Source organism: Polypterus senegalus, chromosome 8, assembly GCF_016835505.1.
Source record: "Polypterus senegalus isolate Bchr_013 chromosome 8, ASM1683550v1, whole genome shotgun sequence".
NCBI lineage: Eukaryota > Metazoa > Chordata > Cladistia > Polypteriformes > Polypteridae > Polypterus > Polypterus senegalus.
The window spans coordinates 104,268,972-104,291,902 of NC_053161.1; the positions used below are offsets into that span (position 1 = coordinate 104,268,972).

The following is a 22,931-nucleotide window of genomic DNA, read 5'->3' on the forward strand; positions in this document are numbered from 1 at the left end:
AGACATCCATTCATCTAGAACACAGGTACAGGGCACAAGGGCAAATCAAACTTGAATGGAACGCTAGTCCATTATACAGTAGTTAATTAAACATGTAACATAAATAATTAAAAAATGTGATGGTGCTCAAAATAAAGCTTTGAAGCTTTTCTTTAAGCTTTAAATTTAGGGGCCAGAAGTCATTTTTGATTCTTCCCTTAATCTACCCACATAAACCACATTAAGAAACTTTCTTACTGCCACCTCTGTAACATATCCTGTGTTTGCTCATTTGTCTCTTTTTCCAATGTTGGAATACTTGTCCATCCTTTTATAACATCCCACATTGATTATTGTAACTCCATACTGGCAGGTGCCACTTCTAATCTTATATCACAACTCCAGTTGGTTTAGAATTCTGCTGCAAGAGTACTTATACAGACCCACAACGGTGGTTACATAACACCCATCCTGCTCTGCCTTCACTGGCTCCCTGGGCTACAGAACAGAGTATGAAATTTGATTAATAATTGTAATAATAATAATTAATCATTTTCATTGGATTGGCTGGCTCAGCACTGACTCAGCTGTGGAATGGCCAATAGGGGGAGGCAACTTGATGGCCAAGGTCTCCAGGACTCTGAAGAAATCCAAACTGTGTTATGTGATACTATCTACTGTTGAATTCTGATCTGTACTTGTAATATTTCTCTTGCTCTATTGCTATTGTATTGAGGATTACTTGTGTTTTGTTATGTGTATTGTATTGTATTTACCACCTTATTCTTGACACCCAATGCACACCCAACCTACCTAGAAAGGGGTCCCTCTTTGAACTGCCTTTCCTAAGTTTTCTTCTATTTTTTTCCCTACAAGGGTTTTTTGGGAGTTTTTCCTTGTCTTCTTAGAGAGTCAAGGCTGGGGGGCTGTCAAAAGGCAGGGCCTGTTAAAGCCCATTGTTGCACTTCTTCTGTGATTTTGGGCTATACAAAAATAAATTGTATTGTATTGTAAATAACCTGTAAAGCTTTAAATGGCCTTGCATTGGACAACATCAGTAACCTCCTCCGTCACTATGCTCCAGTCTGTCCACTAAGGTCCAGTGATTCTGGCAATCTTGTTGTGCCCCATATTGACCTTCTCTCTATAGGTGGCCGATTGTTCAGCTCTATAGTGCCCAGACTTTGGAGCAACATCCTGAAATTAATGAGATCAGCCAATTCAATTCATTCTTTCAAAAAACAACTTTAAACTCCTTTGTTCAAAAAATGCTTTTAACTTAGCCTAACATTTTGACTCTTCTTTTAAGTTTACCTTCTTCATCCAGGTGCTCAAGATGATTTGAATTTGATTTACAAATTATTTTATTTTTAGACCATCTTAAAATTAGAAACACTTAGACGAGAACTGGCCGTTCAGCTCAAAAAAGCTCGCTAGTCCTATCCACTGAATTTTTCTAAATTAACATCAGGTTGAGTTTTGAAAGTCCCAAAAGTCCTATTGTCTTCCACACTACTTGATATATTTTCTTGTAGTATTTTGTATTTTGGTATTTTTTTCTGGTTTATTGTCCTATAGGCTCATGTTTCCCATATTTATCTTTATTTACTGTTTATTGTAAGTTTTATTCATTTACAATGTTCCATATGCCCTGTTATTCATTTTGAATTTCTGTGAACGGCTTTGAGCATGGCAAAGGTAATATATAAATATATTTTATTATTATTATTATTATTATTATCAGTATTATTATTATTATTATTACATCCTTGATTAATGGTTTAAAGTTTTATCCACACAGTATGTATTTGGAGTTTGTTTGTTAGCATCATGTCTTCATGGATTTTAACTTGCCAGACTGTGTTTTTTCCCAGATCCCAAACTTATGCCTTGTTGATTATAAATGAGCTCCTTATGAGGGAGTGTGTCCCGAGTTCTCTTGTAAGTCCTGGTCTTGCGCCCAGTGCTGCAGGAGTAAAAGCTTTGAGTTTCTGTGACCCTGTGTTGAAATGAGCATTTGAACAAAATGGGTGAATCGCCTCCAGAGTAGCAGTAGTCATAGCTGTCTTTAAATCAGATGTTTTCTGGCAGAATGTATTGGGATAGGCTGTATTTTACAGCCTAATGTCTACAACGCAGGTTATGGATAACACATTCCCAGAGGTTTACATTGAGCTACAGGAAACGCTCCAGAGATTTAATGCTGATCTGTCTTTCCTCCCTTTTGAAAAGATTGCTATGCTGTCCTTCTCAATAAGGTACAGTTCATGACAGGAATGTACTGTAATTTTAAAGATTTGTTCAGGATGACTGCACCTATTTAGTAGGAAGATATGGGCAAATGCTCAGTTATGTCTGCATGACCAGCTTTCACTTCAGATAATGTTGTAGAAGTCTTTGGAGTTGGACGATAACTTGCTCAAATTCCCATTTGTGTTTTGCAGACAGTATGCTTGTCAGGTGAGAGCCACATCTCCAATGCCCTTATTAATTTGAGAAGTAAAGTCTCCTGTGTTATACCACATAGTAGGCAGTTATGTCTGTTTATAATTTAATCTTTATAATTTTATAATCTGTCTTTCACCTGGTAAGTGAGCGGATGACCAATTCTATTTGTAGGGGTGATCTGAAGATATTTGGAGCAACAAACAGTTTTTGACAAGCTGAGGATTACACATAAAACACGGTTTGTGTAGAATCCACTCATTACCTTCTAAAAGGAAGACACATTGATCTTCCTGGTCAATTATGTTTACAGAACTAAGGTGAAAGAAACTGAAAAGATTTCCCCTGAGGAGAAATGAAGTTCTATCTATCTAAGATGCATAAAAAGTCATTTAAAACAACTTTTAAGCTGTCAAACTCCGATCCTGAAGAGCTACAGTGTTTACAAGTTTTCTTTACAGCCACTTTTGTACTTAGTAGCCATTACTGGTGCCCAAGGAATGTGCTTAGTTGAGCACCTGGAGGTGTCAAAAATCCATGGAGGATTAGAATTTATTGATTGCTTTTAATACAATCCAGCCTTACATTTTAGCTGAAAAGCTAACTGCACCCTCACTTGGAGGCTTGGATTCAGGACTTTTTAACTAGTTGAACACAAAGAAATACTGCAGAGTGCTGGTACCAAAAGCCTCATATCATCCACTGGATCACTCCAAGGCTGCTGACCATCTCCTCTTCTGTGTATTGATAATAAAAATAATAATAGTTTCTTTATTTGTATAGCACATTTCAAGCCAAGAGGCACAAAGTAATTTTCTTGGAACATGGAAAACACAAAATAGGAAAATATAAAAGGTAAAAAAACACATAATATAATGAGTAATAATAATAATCATCACAATAATATTAATACCTGGAACACATAAAAAAAACTCCATCAATGGATAAGTAAAACAAAACAAAATAAATCTGAACAACTAACAAGTCCTTCAGCAACCAGACAAAATTAAGAAGCATGTACGTCATGGAAAGCTATGCAATAAAAATAGGAGACGTCAAATTAGATTTAAAATTGCTACAGAATCAGCTAATTTGATGCTTGACGGTAAGCTCTTCCAAAGTCTACAAGCCACCCCAGAAACCTTGAGCTTCAAAATTCAAATTAGAGTTCCTAGACAGTGATTTAACATTAGGCTCTGAACACTTAAAGGACTGTTTTACGTGAAATGTTGTGAGATGATTATTAAGATCTCCATTTTGCCAGACTTCAGTTGTAGAAATTTATAGGACATCTGGTTTCTAAGTCAATTAAACTGTCTTAAAGACTATATAAGTCTGACATTACTAGGATCCTAGGATTAATGAAATATAAAGTTGCAAATCATCAGCATAACAGTGAAAAATTATATCATGTTGCCAAAATACATAACATAGTGGAAGCATGTATGAAGAAAATAAAATAGGGCGTAAAATGAAGGATTGTGGTACCCCACAGCCAAGCACCAAGGATAAGGACATTCCATTCTCAACAACAACTGCAGTTGTTCTATCAGATAAATATGAAGAAAACCAATCCAGTGCTGTACCTGATAATCCAACCCATTGTTTTAATCTCCTGGGGCCTCATGTATAACGCCGTGCATAGAACTCGCACTATAACATGGCGTAAGCACAAAAGCCGAAATGTGCTTACGCACAGAAAAATCCAGATGCAGGAATCTGTGCGTACTCCAACTTCCACGTTCTTCCGCTACATAAATCCCAATCAGCGTGAAAAGTAACGCTCGTGCACGCGCTTTATGTAACGCCCCAACTCCTCCCAGAATTACGCCTCTTTGAATATGCAAATGAATATAAATCGCCCTTAAGCTCAGCCTTCTGTGAAAAGACAATGGGAAAAGCACGGGGGAAAATATAAGAATTTCAGCGAATACCAAGTGGAGGCAAAGGAAAAACATACTATTTGTTCAAATAAACCGCGGTATAATCAACAAAAGGAAGTTGATCGAGTGACATAGCGTGTTGGAGAAACTTGAAAGTTCACGTTCACAAAATTGCACAGTGCCGGAAATAAAAAAAAAGTCACATATCAAAGTTCCGTGAAAAGGCGAGTTGTAGCCCACTGTCTGAGTGTCATATGAAAGCTTATTAGGGTACAGAGAAAAAAAGGCACACAGTGGGGAAAAAGCACGAAATGTCAACTTCAATCTCGACATTTCCACTTTAATCACGTAGTTTATTTTGTCATTAAAGTAGAACATCATAAACTTCACCTTAAAATCGTTTAATTAACCAGTTTCTCAAATCACATCGTAATTAAAGTAGCACGTTAAATGCTTTGTTTTGTATTTAATCTTCTATGTGATCTATGTGTGTGAATCACTACTTGCTTCTTAAACCGGCTCTCTTCCTCCAACTGGACACAGAATTCAATACATTCGTATATCGGATATTACAGCTCTCTGAATAACTAAAATACTGAGATGTATACGTGATATAATTTTTATGATGATAGGAGTTAAAGCACGTTATTAAACATGAGTTTCACAGCGCAGTGATTGTGTGCAACCTTCGATGAAATTATTTATTGCAGCAGTACCCATGGGCGGCTCTATGTCCAATAGAAAAAGTCCAATGTCCATATGTTATCTTATGCATGGTGGATCGCCACACAATCAGTTCTGTAATAGACGTTAAGCCATCTGTAAGCTTAGAGCGCTGATTCTTCAAAACGTTTAATGAACATTGAAATATCTTCGTAGTACATGTTTAATTATTCTATCCTTCACACCAGTCCCAGTGAAGAATTTAGATTATTTAAATGAAGTTAAAGTTTTATCTGTAAAATATAATAAATATATTTTGCTGCATTTCATCTTAAAAATGATATCATCATATGTAAATACGTGCTTTATAAAGTGGCTCAGGTTGTGCGATATTATAACTGTAGTGCAAGTTTACAGTGGGGTGATTGTACTTATAAGTAAAAAGGTTACTTGATTGAAAAGTTAAAAGGAGCACTTGATTGAGTGCGTTTATAGTTCTTGGGATGAAACTGTTTCTGAACCACAAGGTCCGTACAAGAAAGGCTTTAAAACGTTTTGCCGTGGCTGATACAGCGTGTACTTGAAGCTGTATACCGATAATTCTCTTTCCGATCAGCTGCTGCTGTGATTCACACTCAGATACAGTGATATAAATACTCCGAGTGGTGCAGTGAGAGTAATATGGAATAAGATGATCCGCTGTGGCAACCCTTAAAGGGAGCAGTGGAAAGAAGAAGGTGCAGTTAGAGTAACAACGCTAAAGCAGTTATGGTATTTGGTATACTATGGCTATTCCCTGGACCATCATATTGTTACAAGTTAATTACAATCAGATGCATTACACTAATAAACAATATGCGGTTAGTTTCAGTGTATTTATAAAGCCGCGTCAGGAAAATAAGGAGTAACCACACAGGAACAGTAACACTGCTTTGATGCTGGGTGCCGCCAGTCTGCAAAACCGAGCGGAGAACTTGCGTACGACAAGGTATAAGGTACCGTGGAAAAGTGTGTAGCTTTACGCCAAGTGTAGGTTTTATACATCGCGATTTGAACGTGGAAAAGTTCTTATACATTTCTGTGCGTACGCACCGTTTATACATGAGGCCCCTGATTACAATGAGGTGACCTATAGTGTCAAAAGCTGCACTGAGATCTAAGAACACCAAAATCGAAGTGTCCCCATCATCTACACTCATTAAGAGATCAGGGGATGAATTATGAAGAAAGAGTAAAAGAGCTGAGCCTTTTCAGTTTAAGCAACAGAAGATTAAGAAGTGACACGATTGAAGTGTTTAAAATTATGAAGGTGAAATGGCACAATGGATTGAAACTGTTACTTTAAATGAGTTCACTGGCACAGTTGGAAACTTGTTAAGGGGTAATTTTCTTACAAACATTAAGCAGTTTTTTTTCACACAGAGAACCATCAATACTTGGAATAAGCTACCAAGTAGTGTGGTAGACATTAGGATTTCAGGGACTTTCAAAACTAGACTTGATGTTATTTTAGAAGTATTAAGTGGATAGGACTGGCAAGCTTTGTTAGGCTGAATGGCCTGTTCTCATCAATAATGTTCTAATTTGTAACCCTCAGAAGTGCTGTTTCTGTAATATTTACTTGTTTTTTCACAAATATCTGTAGGAGATCCCATAAGAAAGAAAAGTGAAGGTCTGAGAAACATTTATTTGCTCTTGATTGTGCTAACACAAAAAAAGAAAATGAACAGTGTGGGAAAACATCTGATGTTGCAGAAGGAGAGCACCAAGAGGCCATAGAGTTAAATAACATGCTTCATTAACGGTAAGACACGGCCTCTAATTAAGAAACTGAGCAAAAATAGTGGCTTTCCAGGAACCAGTCTGCAGCCGCAGGGGAGTATTCCACGAAGCACACTGATGAAATCGAGACGGAGCTGAATAACTCTCGCTTGAATAAACATCGTTTTAGATCACAAGCACTGCAAAAAATGTCCACCATTGTTTAGGTGAACAATAGCACCCCTATATCAGATCTCAAACAATTATTCAACATTTTCAAAGCAGTTAACCCTGGACAAACAAACAAACTTTGAAAGCCTTTAACAGTTGAGGAACACCTGTATTCCATCACACAAGTTTCTGTTGATCAGGTCACTTCCAATCACATGAGTTTGTCTTCCATAAGGCTGAGATGGCTGTGGCGGCACAACCTAAACCTACTCAAGAGTGAATTTTTCAAAAATGTAATAAAATCTCCATAGTTCTATCTCAGCTGCATCAATCTACGGGTCAACCTTATAATTCACCTCAGATTTCTGAACAAAAAACTAAAATACGATGGGTCCTGAGGGATCTGTGATGTCCTATCTAGCCCTGTGAACCACTAAGAAATCAATGTTATAAATCACTCAAGTCAAGTGGCCTGAGTTTGCAAAAAAATATTGTAATTAAATGCAGAAAATTCTTCATGGTTTGGACCGGCTAGACGTTTGAGGGGCAGAAGCCTATCTGGCAATAAAGGGGAATGTAACCTTTAAATCAGGACAATTAAAGAAAGAAGGCAGAGACTGGCAAACAAATCGCGTTTCTCCCCTATATTTGTATATTTGTAGTTATTTGTGTTTGTATTTATATCAGGGAATGCGCAAATTCAGCTATTTTGACTATAAAAATGATCACAATTTTTGGAATCATACAGAAAACAAATTTATAGTACAGGCCAGTGGACAAAAATATTTTATGTTATCATTATTAGTTTTTTTTTAGTTTTCATCATGACAGGTGAGTCTGGTGCCAGAGAAGTGCTGGACTTCCACTTAGTACTAATCCAGCTGGTCCTGCACTGAAACTCTGTGAATCTTTTTTTCTTTTCGCACGCTACATTTACTTTTATTATCATCTGCACTGTAATTAAAGTATTTCCACACGTTACTTTCTCGCTTTCTACCCGCAAACATCTGTGCAGAACTCGCCATCTTCAACCACAAGGGCTTACTGCTTCAACCCGACGAGCCAAATGCGCTCAACAAACAAACAACAGTCCATTACAGAAGTTGGGCCATTTGATTATAGTAAGCGCAAGGTACAAGATCACTGTATAGTGAACAGCACAAAATAACTGAAGGCTCAGGGCGACCTACAAACAACCCCTCTGCACGGCTGAACCAGATTGAACAAAAATGCTATTGCTGTTTTTTTTTGTTTGTTTTTACTCAATTTTCGTTCTCATTTTAGTTCATTCAAATATCACTAATTTTCATTTTTATTTAGTTTTAGTTTAGTTTGCCTTAATTTCAGTTCTCGTTCTTATAAAACGAAAAATAATATTTAGTTCTAGTTTTCTTATGAAAATATCACTGGAGCACAGGGGTGCCCTAAGGATTGGCACTGGGCTCGCTCTCCTCTGCTTTCTGTATACCTCCTCACTAGGCCCTATTATCAAGGCTCATGACTTTTCTTATCAGTTTTATGCTGGTGATACACAGTTGTATCTGTCGTTCCCTCCGAGGGCCACATGGATTCATCTGGAATCTTGGTATGCCTCACTAATAGTGCACACTATATGAAGGAACACCAGCTCACCCTGGCAAAGGCATACCTTCTTGTTTCCCAGCTTGTCTTTCTATTCAGCACCCCATCTCTGTTCAGCTTGGCTCACTATCACTATCAGCTGCAAAGTCACTACGCAACCTTGCGGTGCTGATCAATGACCAGCTGTCTTTCAAAGGCTATGCTGCTATGGTCTCTCTCTGTCCTGCAGATTCACTCTATACAACGTCCACAAGATCAGACCATATCTGACAGAGTAAGTAACACGATAATCTTGTCAGTGGAACTAGTTGCCCACCTTCATCCCTTCCGCATAGCCCCTGACCTTTTAAAGAAAAAACTCTAACCACTCTTCTCCTCAGCAGACACCCATACTCAATTAATGCAGTTCTGATTTGGGCTTCTATAATGGAATAAGGCTACAATAGGACATCTGCATTGTACTGTACTTCATCTGGCTGATGGCTTTTAGGGGTGAAGCACAAGTACTGTATATATACCAAATATTTAGTACAAATATCAATGTCTTCTTTTATCCATGCTTAAAATAATGTCAAACATGTACAGTAATTAATGTACAAATGTTGAAATCTAAAACTCGGGGTATCAGGTTTGAAAAGGGTAAACTGCCATTCAAAGAGTGGATGCAATGTAGCAGATTTGTCTATGAAAGTAATTTATTTTAAGTAATTCTTTTTGTCATGTAATTACAGGACAATACCGACATCACTGCAGACAAGATAGCATTTGAGATCTCTTTTAGTAATGATTAGAATCACTCTATGTATGCTGATGGGGCTTACTTACACTTTTTCAACATTAAAATTACTAATATAAAATACAGCACTGACATGTGACAGGCATATGACATTCCTAGGAGAGCAATATTGTAAGAAACATTTTGCACCATACAACAATTTACCACATTAAGTTTACATGGATTTCATTGATCAATTGTTCATTCATTCTGTTGGAGATATTCCTCCATGTCATTTCCATTTCCTTAGCTGCCATTTCTGTTGTTTTGCTGCTGTTTTGTAAGATTTGCCGATTATCTTCATGCACTGCCACCAGCCGTCAAGGTTGTTTCCACCGTTTATCAGAAGCTGTCCACACTAATACATTTTCTTTGTTGTCCAAAATTATCCCATAATTTTTGCCCTCTGAAAAAGACATTTTTAAAAACAGTCTCCAGAGCTGTATACTTCTGAAAACATAGTGCCAGTATTTTGCTGTGGACAAGCAAAACAATATTTTCCAAAAAGGATATTCTAATGGGCATTCTGCCCGGGGTTTGTTTCCTGCCTTGCGCCCTGTGTTGGCTGGTATTGGCTCCAGCAGACCCCCATGACCCTGTAGTTAGGATATAGCGGGTTGGATAATGGATGGATGGATGGATATTCTAATCACATTCTGATTGGTTTGTACTTCTTTTGTGGCTCTTCCCTGATTCAATCTTGCTCATTACAATAGTTAATTCCCCGATGGGTCACCTTTTCCAGGAAAAAAAAACATTTTCCAACAGAGCAAAGTATAAAAAAAAGTTGTTTTTTATGCAGTTTGTTGTTCTGCTTACCTGTACACATTGAGTTTTGTAAAATATCAATACTGCATACATGGGTAAAAGCAAATTACTTACCGGCCTCTACAGTTTTACAATAAATCCAATGGCGTTATCAAATTCATAGCCCTGTGAAAATCAGAATGTAAGTAATGGTTGACAACCTCTAATTAACATTTATCACCTAAAATTAATTTGTTCAGTAAGGAGGAGTACAACCCAGCCACAGGGGATGCACAAACCAGTGTGTTTCTTCGTGCCAGTCCCAAGCCCGGATAAATGGGGAGGGTTACGTCAGGAAGGGCATCCGGTGTAAAATTTTGCCAAATCAATATGCGGACAACAATACAAAGTTCCATACCCAATCAGTCGAGTTAGGGTGATAAAGGATAAAGATGGAAGTGTACTCACAAGCAAGGAGGGTGTGTTGAGCAGATGGAAAGAGTACTTTGAGAGGCTGATGAATGAAGAGAATGAGAGAGAGAAGAGGTTGGATGATGTGGAGTTAGTGAATCAGGAAGTGCAACGGATCAGCAAGGAGGAAGTAAGGACAACTATGAACAGGATGAAAAATGGAAAGGCCATTGGTCCATATACATACCTATGGAAGCATGGAGGTGTTTAGGAGAGATGGCAGTGGAGTTTTTAACCAGATTGTTTAATGGAATCTTGGAAAGTGAGAGGATGCCTGAGGAGTGGAGAAGAAGTGTACTGGCGTCAATATTTAAGAATAAGGGGGATGTGCAGGACTGTAGTAACTACAGGGGTATAAAACTGATGAGCCACAGCATGAAGGTTTGGGAAAGAGTAGTGGAAGCTAGGTTAAGAAGTGAGGTGATGATTAGTGAGCAGCAGTATGGTTTCATACCAAGAAAGAGCACCACATTTGCTCTGAGGATGTTGATGAAGTTGCATTGCCTCTTTGTGGACCTGGAGAAAGTATATGACAGGGTGCCTCGAGAGGAGCTGTGGTATTGTATGAGGAAGTCAGAAGTGGCAGAGAAGTACGTAAGAGTTGTACAGGATATGTACGAGGGAAGTGTGACAGTGCTGTGGTATGCGGTAGGAGCGACGGATGCATTCAACGCGGAGGTGGGATTACATCAGGGATCAGCTCTGAGCCCTTTCTTATTTGCAATGGTGATGGACAAGTTGACAGACGAGATTAGACAGGAGTCCTTGTGGACTATGATAGTAGGGAGCAGGTTGAGGAGACCCTGGAGAGGTGGAGATATGCTCTAGAGGGGAGAGGAGTGAAGATCAGTAGGAACAAGACAGAATACATGTGTGTAAATGAGAGGGAGGTCAGTGGAATGGTGAGAATGCAGGGAGTAGAGTTGGCGATGGTGGATGAGTTTAAATACTCAACAGTACAGAGTAATGGGGATTGCGGAAGAGAGGTAAAGTAGAGAGTGCATGCAGGTGGAATAGGTGGAGAAGAGTGTCAGGAGTGATTTTTGACAGACGGGTATCAGCAAGAGTGAAAGGGAAGACCTACAGGATGGTAGTGAGACCAGCTATGTTAGGTGGGTTGGAGACGGTGGCATTGACCAGAAAGCAGGAGACAGAGCTGGAGGTAGCAGAGTTAAATATGTTAAGATTTGCACTGGGTGTGACGGGGATGGATAGGATTAGAAATGAGTACATTAGAGGGTCAGCTCAAGTTGGATGGTTGGGACACAAAGTCAGAGAGGCGAGATTGCGCTGGTTTGGACATGTGCAGAGGAGAGATGCTGAGTATATTGGGAAAAGCATGTTAAGGACAGGGCTGCCAGGTAAGAGGAAAAGAGGAAGGCCTAAGAGAAGGTTTATAGATGTGGTGAGAAAGGACATGCAGGTGATGGGTGTAACAGAACAAGATGCAGAGGACAGAAAGATATGGAAGAAGATGATCTGCTGTGTCAACCCCTAATGGGAGCAGACAAAAGAAGAAGAAGGAGGAGTGCATTCAGCAACAAAATTAATAACAAAGTGCTTAATAAAGGGTACAGTATTAGAATGCGGCTGAGCTTACAAGAATACTGCAGGACAAAGACACAAAAGCATAATGCAGTAAGGCTAAGATACAGACACACAACACATTTATTTCCTTTATTGCTTATAATCAGTTATCGTGCAGATGAATATGATGCTAAACTTTGTGTCGTTTTTAACTTTTGCTTTGTTTTTATTTAATAACAAGACAATCATCACCAGTTTGAAAGACTGTTACTTTAAACTGAGATGAGCACATTGACATGACACGGCTTCAATTCACTCTGGCTCATTACATAGTCTTTAGTTTCTATGCTGTGAACACACTATCAAGAGTCCTGTGCGCACTGATAGTTTCGATAGCACATTAAGCGCAAGAATCTGATTTTTATAGGCCTCTAAATGTTTCACTACACACAGTCCCTTCAAGGATTTTGTCACCAATGCATACTTGCCCACTGTAGGTGAAAGATTATGTCATGTGTTTTTAGGCCTTTCAGTACGGATAGGAATTCTTTTGTAAACGATGCAAAAATTGCAGTGTGGATTGAGATTGTTTTTGTATAAAAACTCCATTTTTAAATTAAAATATGGTAGTGTAAATGTAGCCTCTGACTCGTGGACCATGGTTGATTGGCTGTTCAGCAAGCGACACATAAGGACTTGTAAATTTTGCCAAAAATGCTTGTTAATCTTGATCAACCTATTCAGGACTGTGCGAGGCAACTGAAATCCAGCATTTTGGCACTAGCTAATCTGCTTTTGCAAAACCACGCTAAACAAGCCAGAAATTGTTCTGAAGTCAAGGATTATCTAATCTTGCTTTCTGGAACAGATCCTAAACTGGTAATAGCATCAGACTAGTTGCACTTTGTTCCCAATTTATCGTTTATGCATTTTGGAGGAGTTTCTCAGGGCTCTTTAGGCATGGTCCATTAGTATGATGAATCTGAGGCAGTGCTGGCAAGAAGACCAGCTCCTATGAAAAAGTCAGCTTGCATGGCTTGTTTAATATTAACTTAAAAATATGAATTTAAAATTGTTTTAAGATTAATAACTGTTGTAATATAATACAGGCCAACAGTTTAGTATTTCACTTTACTCTCTTGTTCACATTTACAGTCAGAAAAACAACTACAGTACCTTACCAATATCAAAATCAATTTGGTCTAATGCTGTAAAATGATTTTGAATAAGTTTGGTTTGGCAAGCGGGGTCATTTTTGCTAAATCGCTTGTAATTCGACCTCTCCAAATTAGAATCATTGCTGTTATTGAACTATCTGGAGTATAAACACATGTTTGGTCTCTTTGTAAAGGTAACATTCTCTAGTTTCACCCTTAGTAGTACAGAATCACTGTAGGTGTGACTGATCAAAAGTTATGCACATTAGAACTCAGAAAAAAAACGAATTTTTTTGTTCTCGCCTAAGTTTTTTTGTGAAAATAAAGGAAAATAAAGCTGCAGTAGGTAGGTGGGGACAGAAACACACTATGTACCAACAGAATACCTTGTTGACTACTCACATTTCAAATTTGAAAAGAATACCTGTAAAAATGACATTTTTACACCAGTTTTTATGTGGGCATGCCCAGGGCTTTTAGAGGGACCATTATCCACATTTTGGAACATATGGAAAAAGTGTAATAACTTTTGAATGCTTCAACCCACATATATCAATGAGGGCTCTACTGAAAGCTTACACCTAAAGGAATCTATATCTACACACAGTGTCACTCTATTAGTTATAAAAATAATAAAAACAATAAAAAATACACATTTCTATGTAAAAATAGTCAATACAAGTCTTATGGGCCAAAAATATATATATATTTTTACTTTTTTTTTTTATAAAATGCACACAAACTATATACATTTCTTTTACAAACTGTTACAACACAGCTCAGCGTTTTCCATGTGCCACTTGATGGCAGCAATCACTAGCAGCAGAAAGCACAAGGCGTGTCACATGTCGCTCTCTGCCATTAGACGTCTCCTGGGCGATTGATACTTTCACGCGCGTACATGCATCTAATATTTAATCGAGAGTGTATTTACATTTATCTGTACTTTATTCATATTTAAAATGTGAAAAACTTGGCGAAATCACAATAAACAACCACGCACCAAGTCTGCAGACTGGCACAAATGCCACCTTCGCAGCTCCGATCGTTTGTTTACAAGTTAGTATGGCAAGTTGCATATCAAAATGCTCGGCTGCTCATTGGCTGTAAGTTTTGAGTGTCACTCACAGTGTCCAATCAAACTGGTAGATTCTACCAGGGTTTGGAGTTATGCGTCATCGTTCAGCTGTCTGTGACACTCATTGGCTATCACGAGGTGCCAGTCAACCCCAGACCCGTCGTAATTGGCCAACTTAGGTGTCAATCAGAAGCTAACACTTCCGTGTAACATGCTGTAGCATGGTTATCGCCGACAGAAACAAATTACGTCTGATATGATCAATAGAAATGAAAAAAAATTACGTAGCTAGTCTCAAGTTATGAAACGTTTTCTGGAGTTTTTGTCCCTTTGAGAATATATTGTGTGTTTTGGACCTAATCGTTTTACTGGATTATATTTGCTGGAGCCTTACTCTGAATGAGATCAATACTGCTCGGAAATATTGATGTTTGACTTGCAGGGGGTCTTCAAAGGTAGGGAAAGTCAACTCTTAAAAGTATGTACTTCTCTGTAAAAAAGGCTTTAGTGTCAGTGCTGTGGTTGTTGTGTGTCAAAATGGTTTATATCATCGGTAAGACGAGACTTTGAGTTTCATTTGATGGGTAGTATGTCGAGATGCATGGCAGATGGGCATGCACACATGGCTGTAACGTCGTCAAAACGCTGTTATGTCCCGGGACCGGTACGTGTGCGTGTTAAGGGGTTAAAGAACACTAAAAATATTAAGCAAAAAAAAAATTTACTACAAAAGTCCTTACAATGTAGTCAGCTGTTCAGATACAATGACAAAAATATTAACCTAAAACAACCATTTCCATGATTGCCTAGCCACACTGAACAACCAAGTTAACAGAAATAACTGCAGAATGAAGATACAGTAAATGTCAGTAGTGGCCTTGCGCCCTGTGTTGGCTGGGATTGGCTCTGGCAGACCCCCGTGAACCTGTAGTTAGGATATAGCGGGTTGGATAATGGATGGATGGAAGATAAATGTGAAGTCTAGCAGCAGCAATCTGAATCAAGCTGCTTAGGGCCTTTTGTTGAAAATATCACAAAACCAAAACATGAAATAGCTTTAATGGCTTTTAATTATTCATCATAGAAGGCCTATTGAACCGCTGTTTGTCTCATCCCTCACCTTGGACCAGTTTGCCTTGGGTGGCCCTACCAGGGGCATAAAGCCCCAGACAACAGAGCTCCTAGGATCATTGGGAGACGCAAGCCCCTCCACCACGATAAGGTGGCGATTCGAGGATAAGAGCTGTTCGCTCCCTGTACAACCGATGTCAGAGCTTGGTCCGCATTGCCGGCCGTAAGTCAAGCCAGTTTCCAGTGAGAGATTGGACTCTGCCAGGGCTGCCCTTTGTCACCAATTCTGTTCATAACTTTTATGGACAGAATTTCTAGGCACAGCCAGGGTGTTGAGGGGGTCTGGTTTGGTGGACTCAGGATTGGGTCACTGCTTTTTGCAGATGATGTTGTCCTGTTTGCTTCATCAGCCCGTGATCTTCAGCTCTTTCTGAATCAGTTCGCAGACGAGTGTGAAGCGGCTGGGATAAGAATCAGCACCTCCAAATCCAAGACCATGGTCCTCAGCTGGAAAAGGGTGGAGTGCCCTCTCAGGGTTGGGAGAGAGAGATCCTGCCCCAAGTGGAGGAGTTCAAGTATCTCGGGGTCTTGTTTACGAGTGAGGGAAGAATGGAGCGTGAGATTGACAGGGAGATTGGTGCAGTGTCCGCAGTGATGCGGGCTCTGCATCAGCCTGTCGCAGTGAAAAAAGAGCTGAGCCGTAAGGCAAAGCTCTCAATTTACCGGTCGATCTACGTTCCTACCCTCACCTATGGTCATGAGCTATGGGTAGTGATCGAAAGAAGGAGATCGCAAATACAAGCGGCTGAAATGAGTTTCCTCCGCAGGGTGTCTGGGCTTTCCCTTAAAGATAGGGTGAGAAGCTCAGTCATCTGGGAGGGGCTCAGAGTAGAGCCGCTACCCCTCCGCATCGAGAGGAGTCAGATGAGGAGGCTCGGGCATCTGATCAGGATGCCTCCTGGACGCCTCCCTGGTGAGGTGTTCCGGGCACGTCCAACCGGGAGGAGGCCCCGGGGAAGACCCAGGACACGCTGGAGGGACTATGTCTCCCGGCTGGCCTGGGAACACCTTGGGATTCTCCCAGAAGAGCTGGAGGAAGTGGCCGGAGAGAGGGAAGTCTGGGCCTCTCTGCTCAAGCTGCTGCCCCTGCAACCCGATCTTGGATAAGTGGAAGAGGATGGATGGGTGCATGTCTTTTAAATTATTTAACCAAAAGCCATTAATCGTTTAATAAAAATGAGAAAAAAAAAGACTCCTGAAAAGGTCTTTATTTTTATTAAGATTTAAAGCAGTGGGCCATAAACAGCATAAACATGTTTAACAATGATGTTCTCTTTGTAAAAGAAAAACAACTAATCCACATATTAAAACCAAATCCAAAGCCCAAACAGTACAATACAAGGAAAAGGTACAATATTTTGTCTGAGAAATACATGAATATTACTGAACAACATTTGTTTTTTGTAAATGTAGGTCATTTACATTGTGCAAAATAAAACAAATAGTGGAATGAACTGGTTACTGTAATGCAATCAAACATAATCAAATTAGACATAACTACATTTTTAATACCAGTGCCCCTTAATTTAGAGTACACTTAAGAATGTTAATTAAATCATACATAAAATCCTCATATTTTGAAAACTTCACCTTACACCTGAAAAAGAATTAATTTGCATGGCCAAGAACTAATAAATGAAGATAGATGATTTCTTGTATACTTTAACATATGTGAAGGGTAAAAAAATAATCTGGTCTATTTTGTTGATATTTTCAAAAGGACAATGACAAAATTATCAATGAGAAACCATCAACACGTAACATAGCTTTTTACATAGTACAGTTTTGGTCCAGAGAGAGAGAAAGAAAGACAAATATGGTTGTAATAATTCCAGAAAAGTAAATACTGTAAACAGTTTTAAAACGAGTAATCAAACATATGTACATAGACACTCAAATATTACCAGTAAAAACCACACTTTATTTTAATTTCAAACCAGAGTGTCAACATTCCTTATGTACACTACCATAAAGACTGTGCAACTGACTGGATTTGTGAGACCAAGATATTTGATCAGAATGGCCACTAGGTATTGTAGCTGGCTATTTTACTTTTAAATTTCTTCTATGCACTGTCTATGAAGGTCTGTCAAGTGCTTTATAACTAATCAGAAACGTTTCATAGAATTAGTCAAAATGATTTTTTTAATGACAATTTACTCATTCTACTGTTTACAGTTCCCACAACCAAACAGACAGAAAAAATAATTAACTTACATGCATATTCTTTGAAAAGTCATGATAGCTCTATCAGTAACATACTGTCAAATTTAAGGAAACTGTGATTAAAATATTCTGAAATAAGCACTATGTCTGCGAGGTGGCAAAGGTATAGCTCCTACTGCTGATCATTCTGAGCTAGTCAACCAAAACTACTAACACTTGTTAACTTGAACATATGAGGTCAAAGAGTGCAGGTTTCACAATATAAATAAAAAAAAAAAAAAACCACATTTAACTGAAATTAAGGACTTTCTCATTTTACTTAATGCACAATTTCAGTAACACGTATGGGATGTAAAGCTACATGAACTCACAAAGAACTTGACGTTTATTCTTTGTATATCTCCTAAATAAGTTTAAAAAATGAGAAGGCGCAAAAGGTACATAAGAGTCTTCTGTGAAATAATTCTACATATGGAAGGGAGTGTTACTGTGTCAGGAAAACATAAGGGCTAACCCAATACATTTTGAGAAATCCCTGTTCCATATTTAATTTGTTCAAGGTTGTGTGTGTTTAAGTGTGAACATTCTAAAAACTGAACTGTTTGCCATCTTCTATGTTTTACTACAAAACATTCTAATCATCACCCCTTTCAAATAAAATCCATATTCTCAAAAGATGGTTCCAAAAAATGTGTTTAAGTCTGGGAGAAAAACTAAAGTTACAGCAATTTAACATGTATTTGAAAAAGTTACATTTCTGATAAAGTAGACTTGGTTTTAAATATAAGGAAAAGCAAATGACGATTATTTCAGTATATAGTGATGGGACAGGAAAGTACATTTTCTTGCTTCTCGGGACACAAGATTATCATTGATCTCATTTACTTTTTATACATAAATACGGCTCAGTTTCTTCTTGTACCACATTTATATTGCTGCATTATTAATGTGCCTCTGCTATAAACTCTGAATTTGAACAGACAGGACAAAAAGAAAAAAAAAACAGTTCAAGAAAAACTAAAAATACTCTAAAATCAGTAATCATATTTTAGTTACAGGGCTTTGCCGTGTTATCTTATGGCTTTGGGAGCACATGGTTGCTATCAGTTGTTATATATTAGTTTTATCACTCAGCCTCAAAAACAACATTTAACGCTATGTAAGCTCATTGAGGCTTGATTTTTGCAATGTTTGCTGGATATATTTGTTTAAAAAAACCAACAAAATAAAAAACAAACACACTTTCACACTAGTTCAGACAAACTGAAACTTTATGGTATGGTTCACTCAATGGGTACATGACTATTTCAAGGTGTTGTAAAGCAAACATTGTTGCAAATAAAAATGTTACATAAATATTCAGCACTGGCCATTGATTGAATTATACTGATTTTCTATTTATAAATCTATATTAAATATTCCAGTAATTTAAGCAATTTCTAAAATGTCAAAATCCTGGTTAAAGCCTATACCACCATTTGTTTCTACTACAGCACCTTTAATCAAAATAACTGATCTGATGACTAGTCTTTTTGGACTTGATTTGGAACAACAATATGACTGGTCCTAACTATCAAATAATATTTTCAGTGCATTAAATAAAGACTATGTGAAACCATATTCTCACTAAATTGGTTCAGAGCAGAGTGATTGGTTTTAATCCATTAGAATAATAACTTGATGACGAAAATGTTTGCGTGCAGTGTTTCAAACTGAAGTAGAATAATTTACAAAAATCATAAGATCTCTTGGGGTTTATTTTTCTAAATATATGTATATATAAATAAAAAAAACTTCACACACATGTCTATGGATGAATCTATGCTATTTAGGGCTTTATGTCTATGTTGGCATCCAATACGTTCCACTGAGCTAATGACTGCAAATTTGATAATGCCACACTGCTTTTTCTTATTTTTTTTCTTTTTATCCATTTTATTTAAAAACATGCAAATGAAAATTTGACTCTGCTGCAATGAATAAGGGATGCAAGAAGGGACGATGGGAAAAACAACATGACTTTCATTATTACAATGAAGGTAAAAATGAAGGGGAGAAAAAACAAAAAGAAAAAAAAATCTCAAAAGCGGATTTAAAGTCCATAACTTCAAGTTCTACCAGACAGACAATGACATTTGAAACAGGGTTTAAATGTTGGTAAGATTTTCAGACACACTCGTTCTCTCTCATTCTGGATTGTCCTTTCACATCTTCTCTTAGCGTTTTGACAGCTCATTGGACAACCAGTCCAGTCCTTCGTATAAGCCAGTGCCTTGAGTGGCACAAGTTGCTTGGACGTACCACTGTAGAAAAAGAAGAAGATTAAAAACAAAATTAAAAAACAGTCGAATAAAACTACAAACAAGAATTGGGTAATTAAAAAGGTGTGACAAATAAATTACATTTAACATCCTACTTCTACTAGTCTTCAATAAAACTCACATGGCTGGTTAAAAATATAAGAAAGGCTTGCATAATAAAAGAGCTATACCAATCAAATATAGAATTTTGAACTACAGATTCTTAAGATTGACTTTTTGACACTGGTATGAAACATAGGAAATGCAGCTAAGGAAACCAAAGGACATTCTGTTCCACAAAAAGTTCAATTTAAAGTTGAACTCTGCTTGCATTTCTGAGCTAGTGGTTTTGGAACACAAACACTGGGAGGGAAAAAAGACACTAGTTGTCAGAGGAACACTGTAGTAATGAAAGTCCAAGAAAATTATTTTCATTTTGTAATTTTATTGAGTTTATTTTCATGGAGTCCCATGACACAAATATAGTAATAACCAAAAGCTACATCCCATCACAGCAGCAACGTTGACACCTGCAAACAGGCATCTTCACTGGAACAACAACTAAAGACACAAAGCTTGGAAAGTCAGTTAATCATGTGACCATGAATCTGGTTTCTGCACTTCCTTCTCAATCCAACTGCAAGATTCGAGATGAAATATACAGAGCTATTCCGAGCATTTTATGGTGAAATAGTTAATACCATAAAATATGACATGAGGTCACACATGAAATGTTACTGCATGAGCTACACATGTACAGTATGTACCAATAATGTAACTTGTATGCTTTATCCTATAATTACAATTAATCAGTTAAGCTGATGTCACACTATGCAACTTTTTGTCATGTCATATGTTAGGTTTGCTAAACGCAGTCACTGATCTTGTTGCAAAACTATGTCAAATTACACAACTGCAAGTCAAAGCCCATGTCTGAATTACCAACTAAGCACTGATCTTTCAGCACAGTCGTGCTTGCCCCATTTTCTGACATCTAATAGCATGCTGCCTGATGGAGCCGGCAATGTACAAAGTGTTAATACATGCAGTGAGTTCAGCTGCAGTCTTGACCCTTTTTTTTTTTTCCTATTCTGTTTTACTATGTAAAACACAAGCCATGAGACACACAAGCTTCTCTTCTATCTGTGAGGTTCAAACCACTCATACTCTTTACTCCTTGTTGCTACATTCTTTGCATTGTACTTTGAGATGAGCATTTATTTGTTGACAACTCTTCTGCACACACAGCATGGCCCTCTGACTAAAGGCAGAATCAGACCTGTTAAGATGTTACCATAGTGAGTCGCAGGTTGTCACGCTAACTGAATGACTGCCTCTGACTCACTAAGATTATATAAATGAAAGCTACAACTGAAAATTGCTGGAAAAGTTGCTCACATAAGCTTTAGTCATCTCTTCTGTAAGACACATTTTTATTACTCACAGAAATTTAAACAGGCTTCCTCCATTATTACTTCATTAATGTTCTAATCCACATACCTTGTTCAGGGTTGCTGTAAAATTGCACTTGAATTTCCCCATGAGATTGATTAATAAAATTTATCTCACTTAACCCAACCAAGCAGTATTAGGAGCCAGGAGCATGGCACACTCACCATTAAGAAATCGGAGCACAGAGGAGGTAAAAATGCAAACTCTGCACAGGGGGACTTCATGTCAGAAACTGAATCTCTGACCATAGGCTACTTTTGCTGTCACTGGCATGCACCATAACGCAGAGAACAGGCAACACTTTTGCAAAGGTGTAACAAAACAAATGTGCTTTTATTCAAGAAGAAAACTGAATAACAAAAAATTCAATTGACAACAAGACACTAAGAAGACATGATTCACCAGTGTTTGTGTGTCTGGTTATATCCCTTCAGCAATATCTTTAACAGGTTGCAAAAATTTACACCGGCTGTTACAGACTGAAATCATAGGCTTCTTTCTTTTGGTCATATACACTATCAGCACTGCATCTATTAGCCAGCGAAAGCGCTGTGAAAAAGCAGTCTGATAGCATCTTTGAATGCCAGTACAACAAATAGCTCTGAGCAGGCATCAGCCACAATGCTGCTCTTGTGAAAACAATGGAGATAAATGCCATCAACTCAGAGGGGGAAAGGCAAGTTCGTTGTACCACGTGAATGTCACTGAGAGACTAAAACTGAATAATAAAACAACAAGTGCCAACTTTTACAAGTTGCCAAAATTTACAACAGGTGTTACAGACAGAAATCAAATGCATGTTTTTATTATATTGTAGAAATAATAGTAATAATAATAACAGCTACCTACTCAAAATGTGGAGTGCCCGGTCTTGAACCTGGGACCTTTAGGTTATAAGGCTGCAGTTCTTACCTCTGCACCATTCCAGAAAATGTGCAAACTCCATGTCAATTGACATTTGAGCTTGGGTTTTTAACTCATTGACAGCTTTTTTCTTCTTTGGTTATATTCTTGAACTAGCAAGATACCCACACTTTGCAGCAAAGAAGTAGTGTGTTAAAGAAGTTATGAAAAAGAACGTAACATGATTGTCAATGTAATTTTTTGTGACTGTTATGAGTGTTGCTGTCATCAAGGATTTGATTATCATTATTTCTTTCAATCAGGTTCGTATTTGGAGGATGTGTTGTGTTCAAGTTACAATCCGTGTTTGTCAACCGTTGTAAAGATAACAGGTTTCATTCATCGAAGTGTTCATTACCTAAATCGATACTCGTGTATCTAAGATGTTTAACAGGCATTCCCGGTATTAAATTGTGGATTTGCCAGCGAATATTTAGTGGCAGCGTGTCTATGAACCGCTTTCCTATTGATATGTCTACAAAGGCTTGTTCAGAATCAGAGAGTTGTTCCTTTCTTACTGCATCAATAAACAGCTCGTCTTCCTCTTTATCTGAGACATCACACACTGCATGCACGGGTTTACCTTTCCCAGTCCTGCAAACTTTAGCGAAGTGGTTCAATTTACCACATTTTGTACACTGTCTTCCTTTAGCTGGATATTGACTTTTTCCACCGTGTGCTTTGTTTCCGCAGTACCTGCACTTATGAATATGCTTGTATGCGTCACACGCTTCATATTCT

The 22,931-nt window shown here is 38.0% G+C and overlaps 1 protein-coding gene across 1 annotated transcript in view; it reads right to left on the reverse strand.

Moving 5' to 3' along the window:
• Positions 1-16,562: 16,562 nt before the first annotated feature.
• LOC120534172 (ADP-ribosylation factor 4-like) overlaps positions 16,563-22,931 on the reverse strand; it is a 44,774-nt gene continuing 38,405 nt past the window's right edge. Inside the window, exon 6 of the mRNA XM_039761527.1 lies at positions 16,563-19,838. Coding sequence (XP_039617461.1) covers positions 19,752-19,838 — 87 coding nt within the window. The 3' untranslated portion in view covers positions 16,563-19,751. The remainder of the gene's footprint in view (positions 19,839-22,931) is intronic.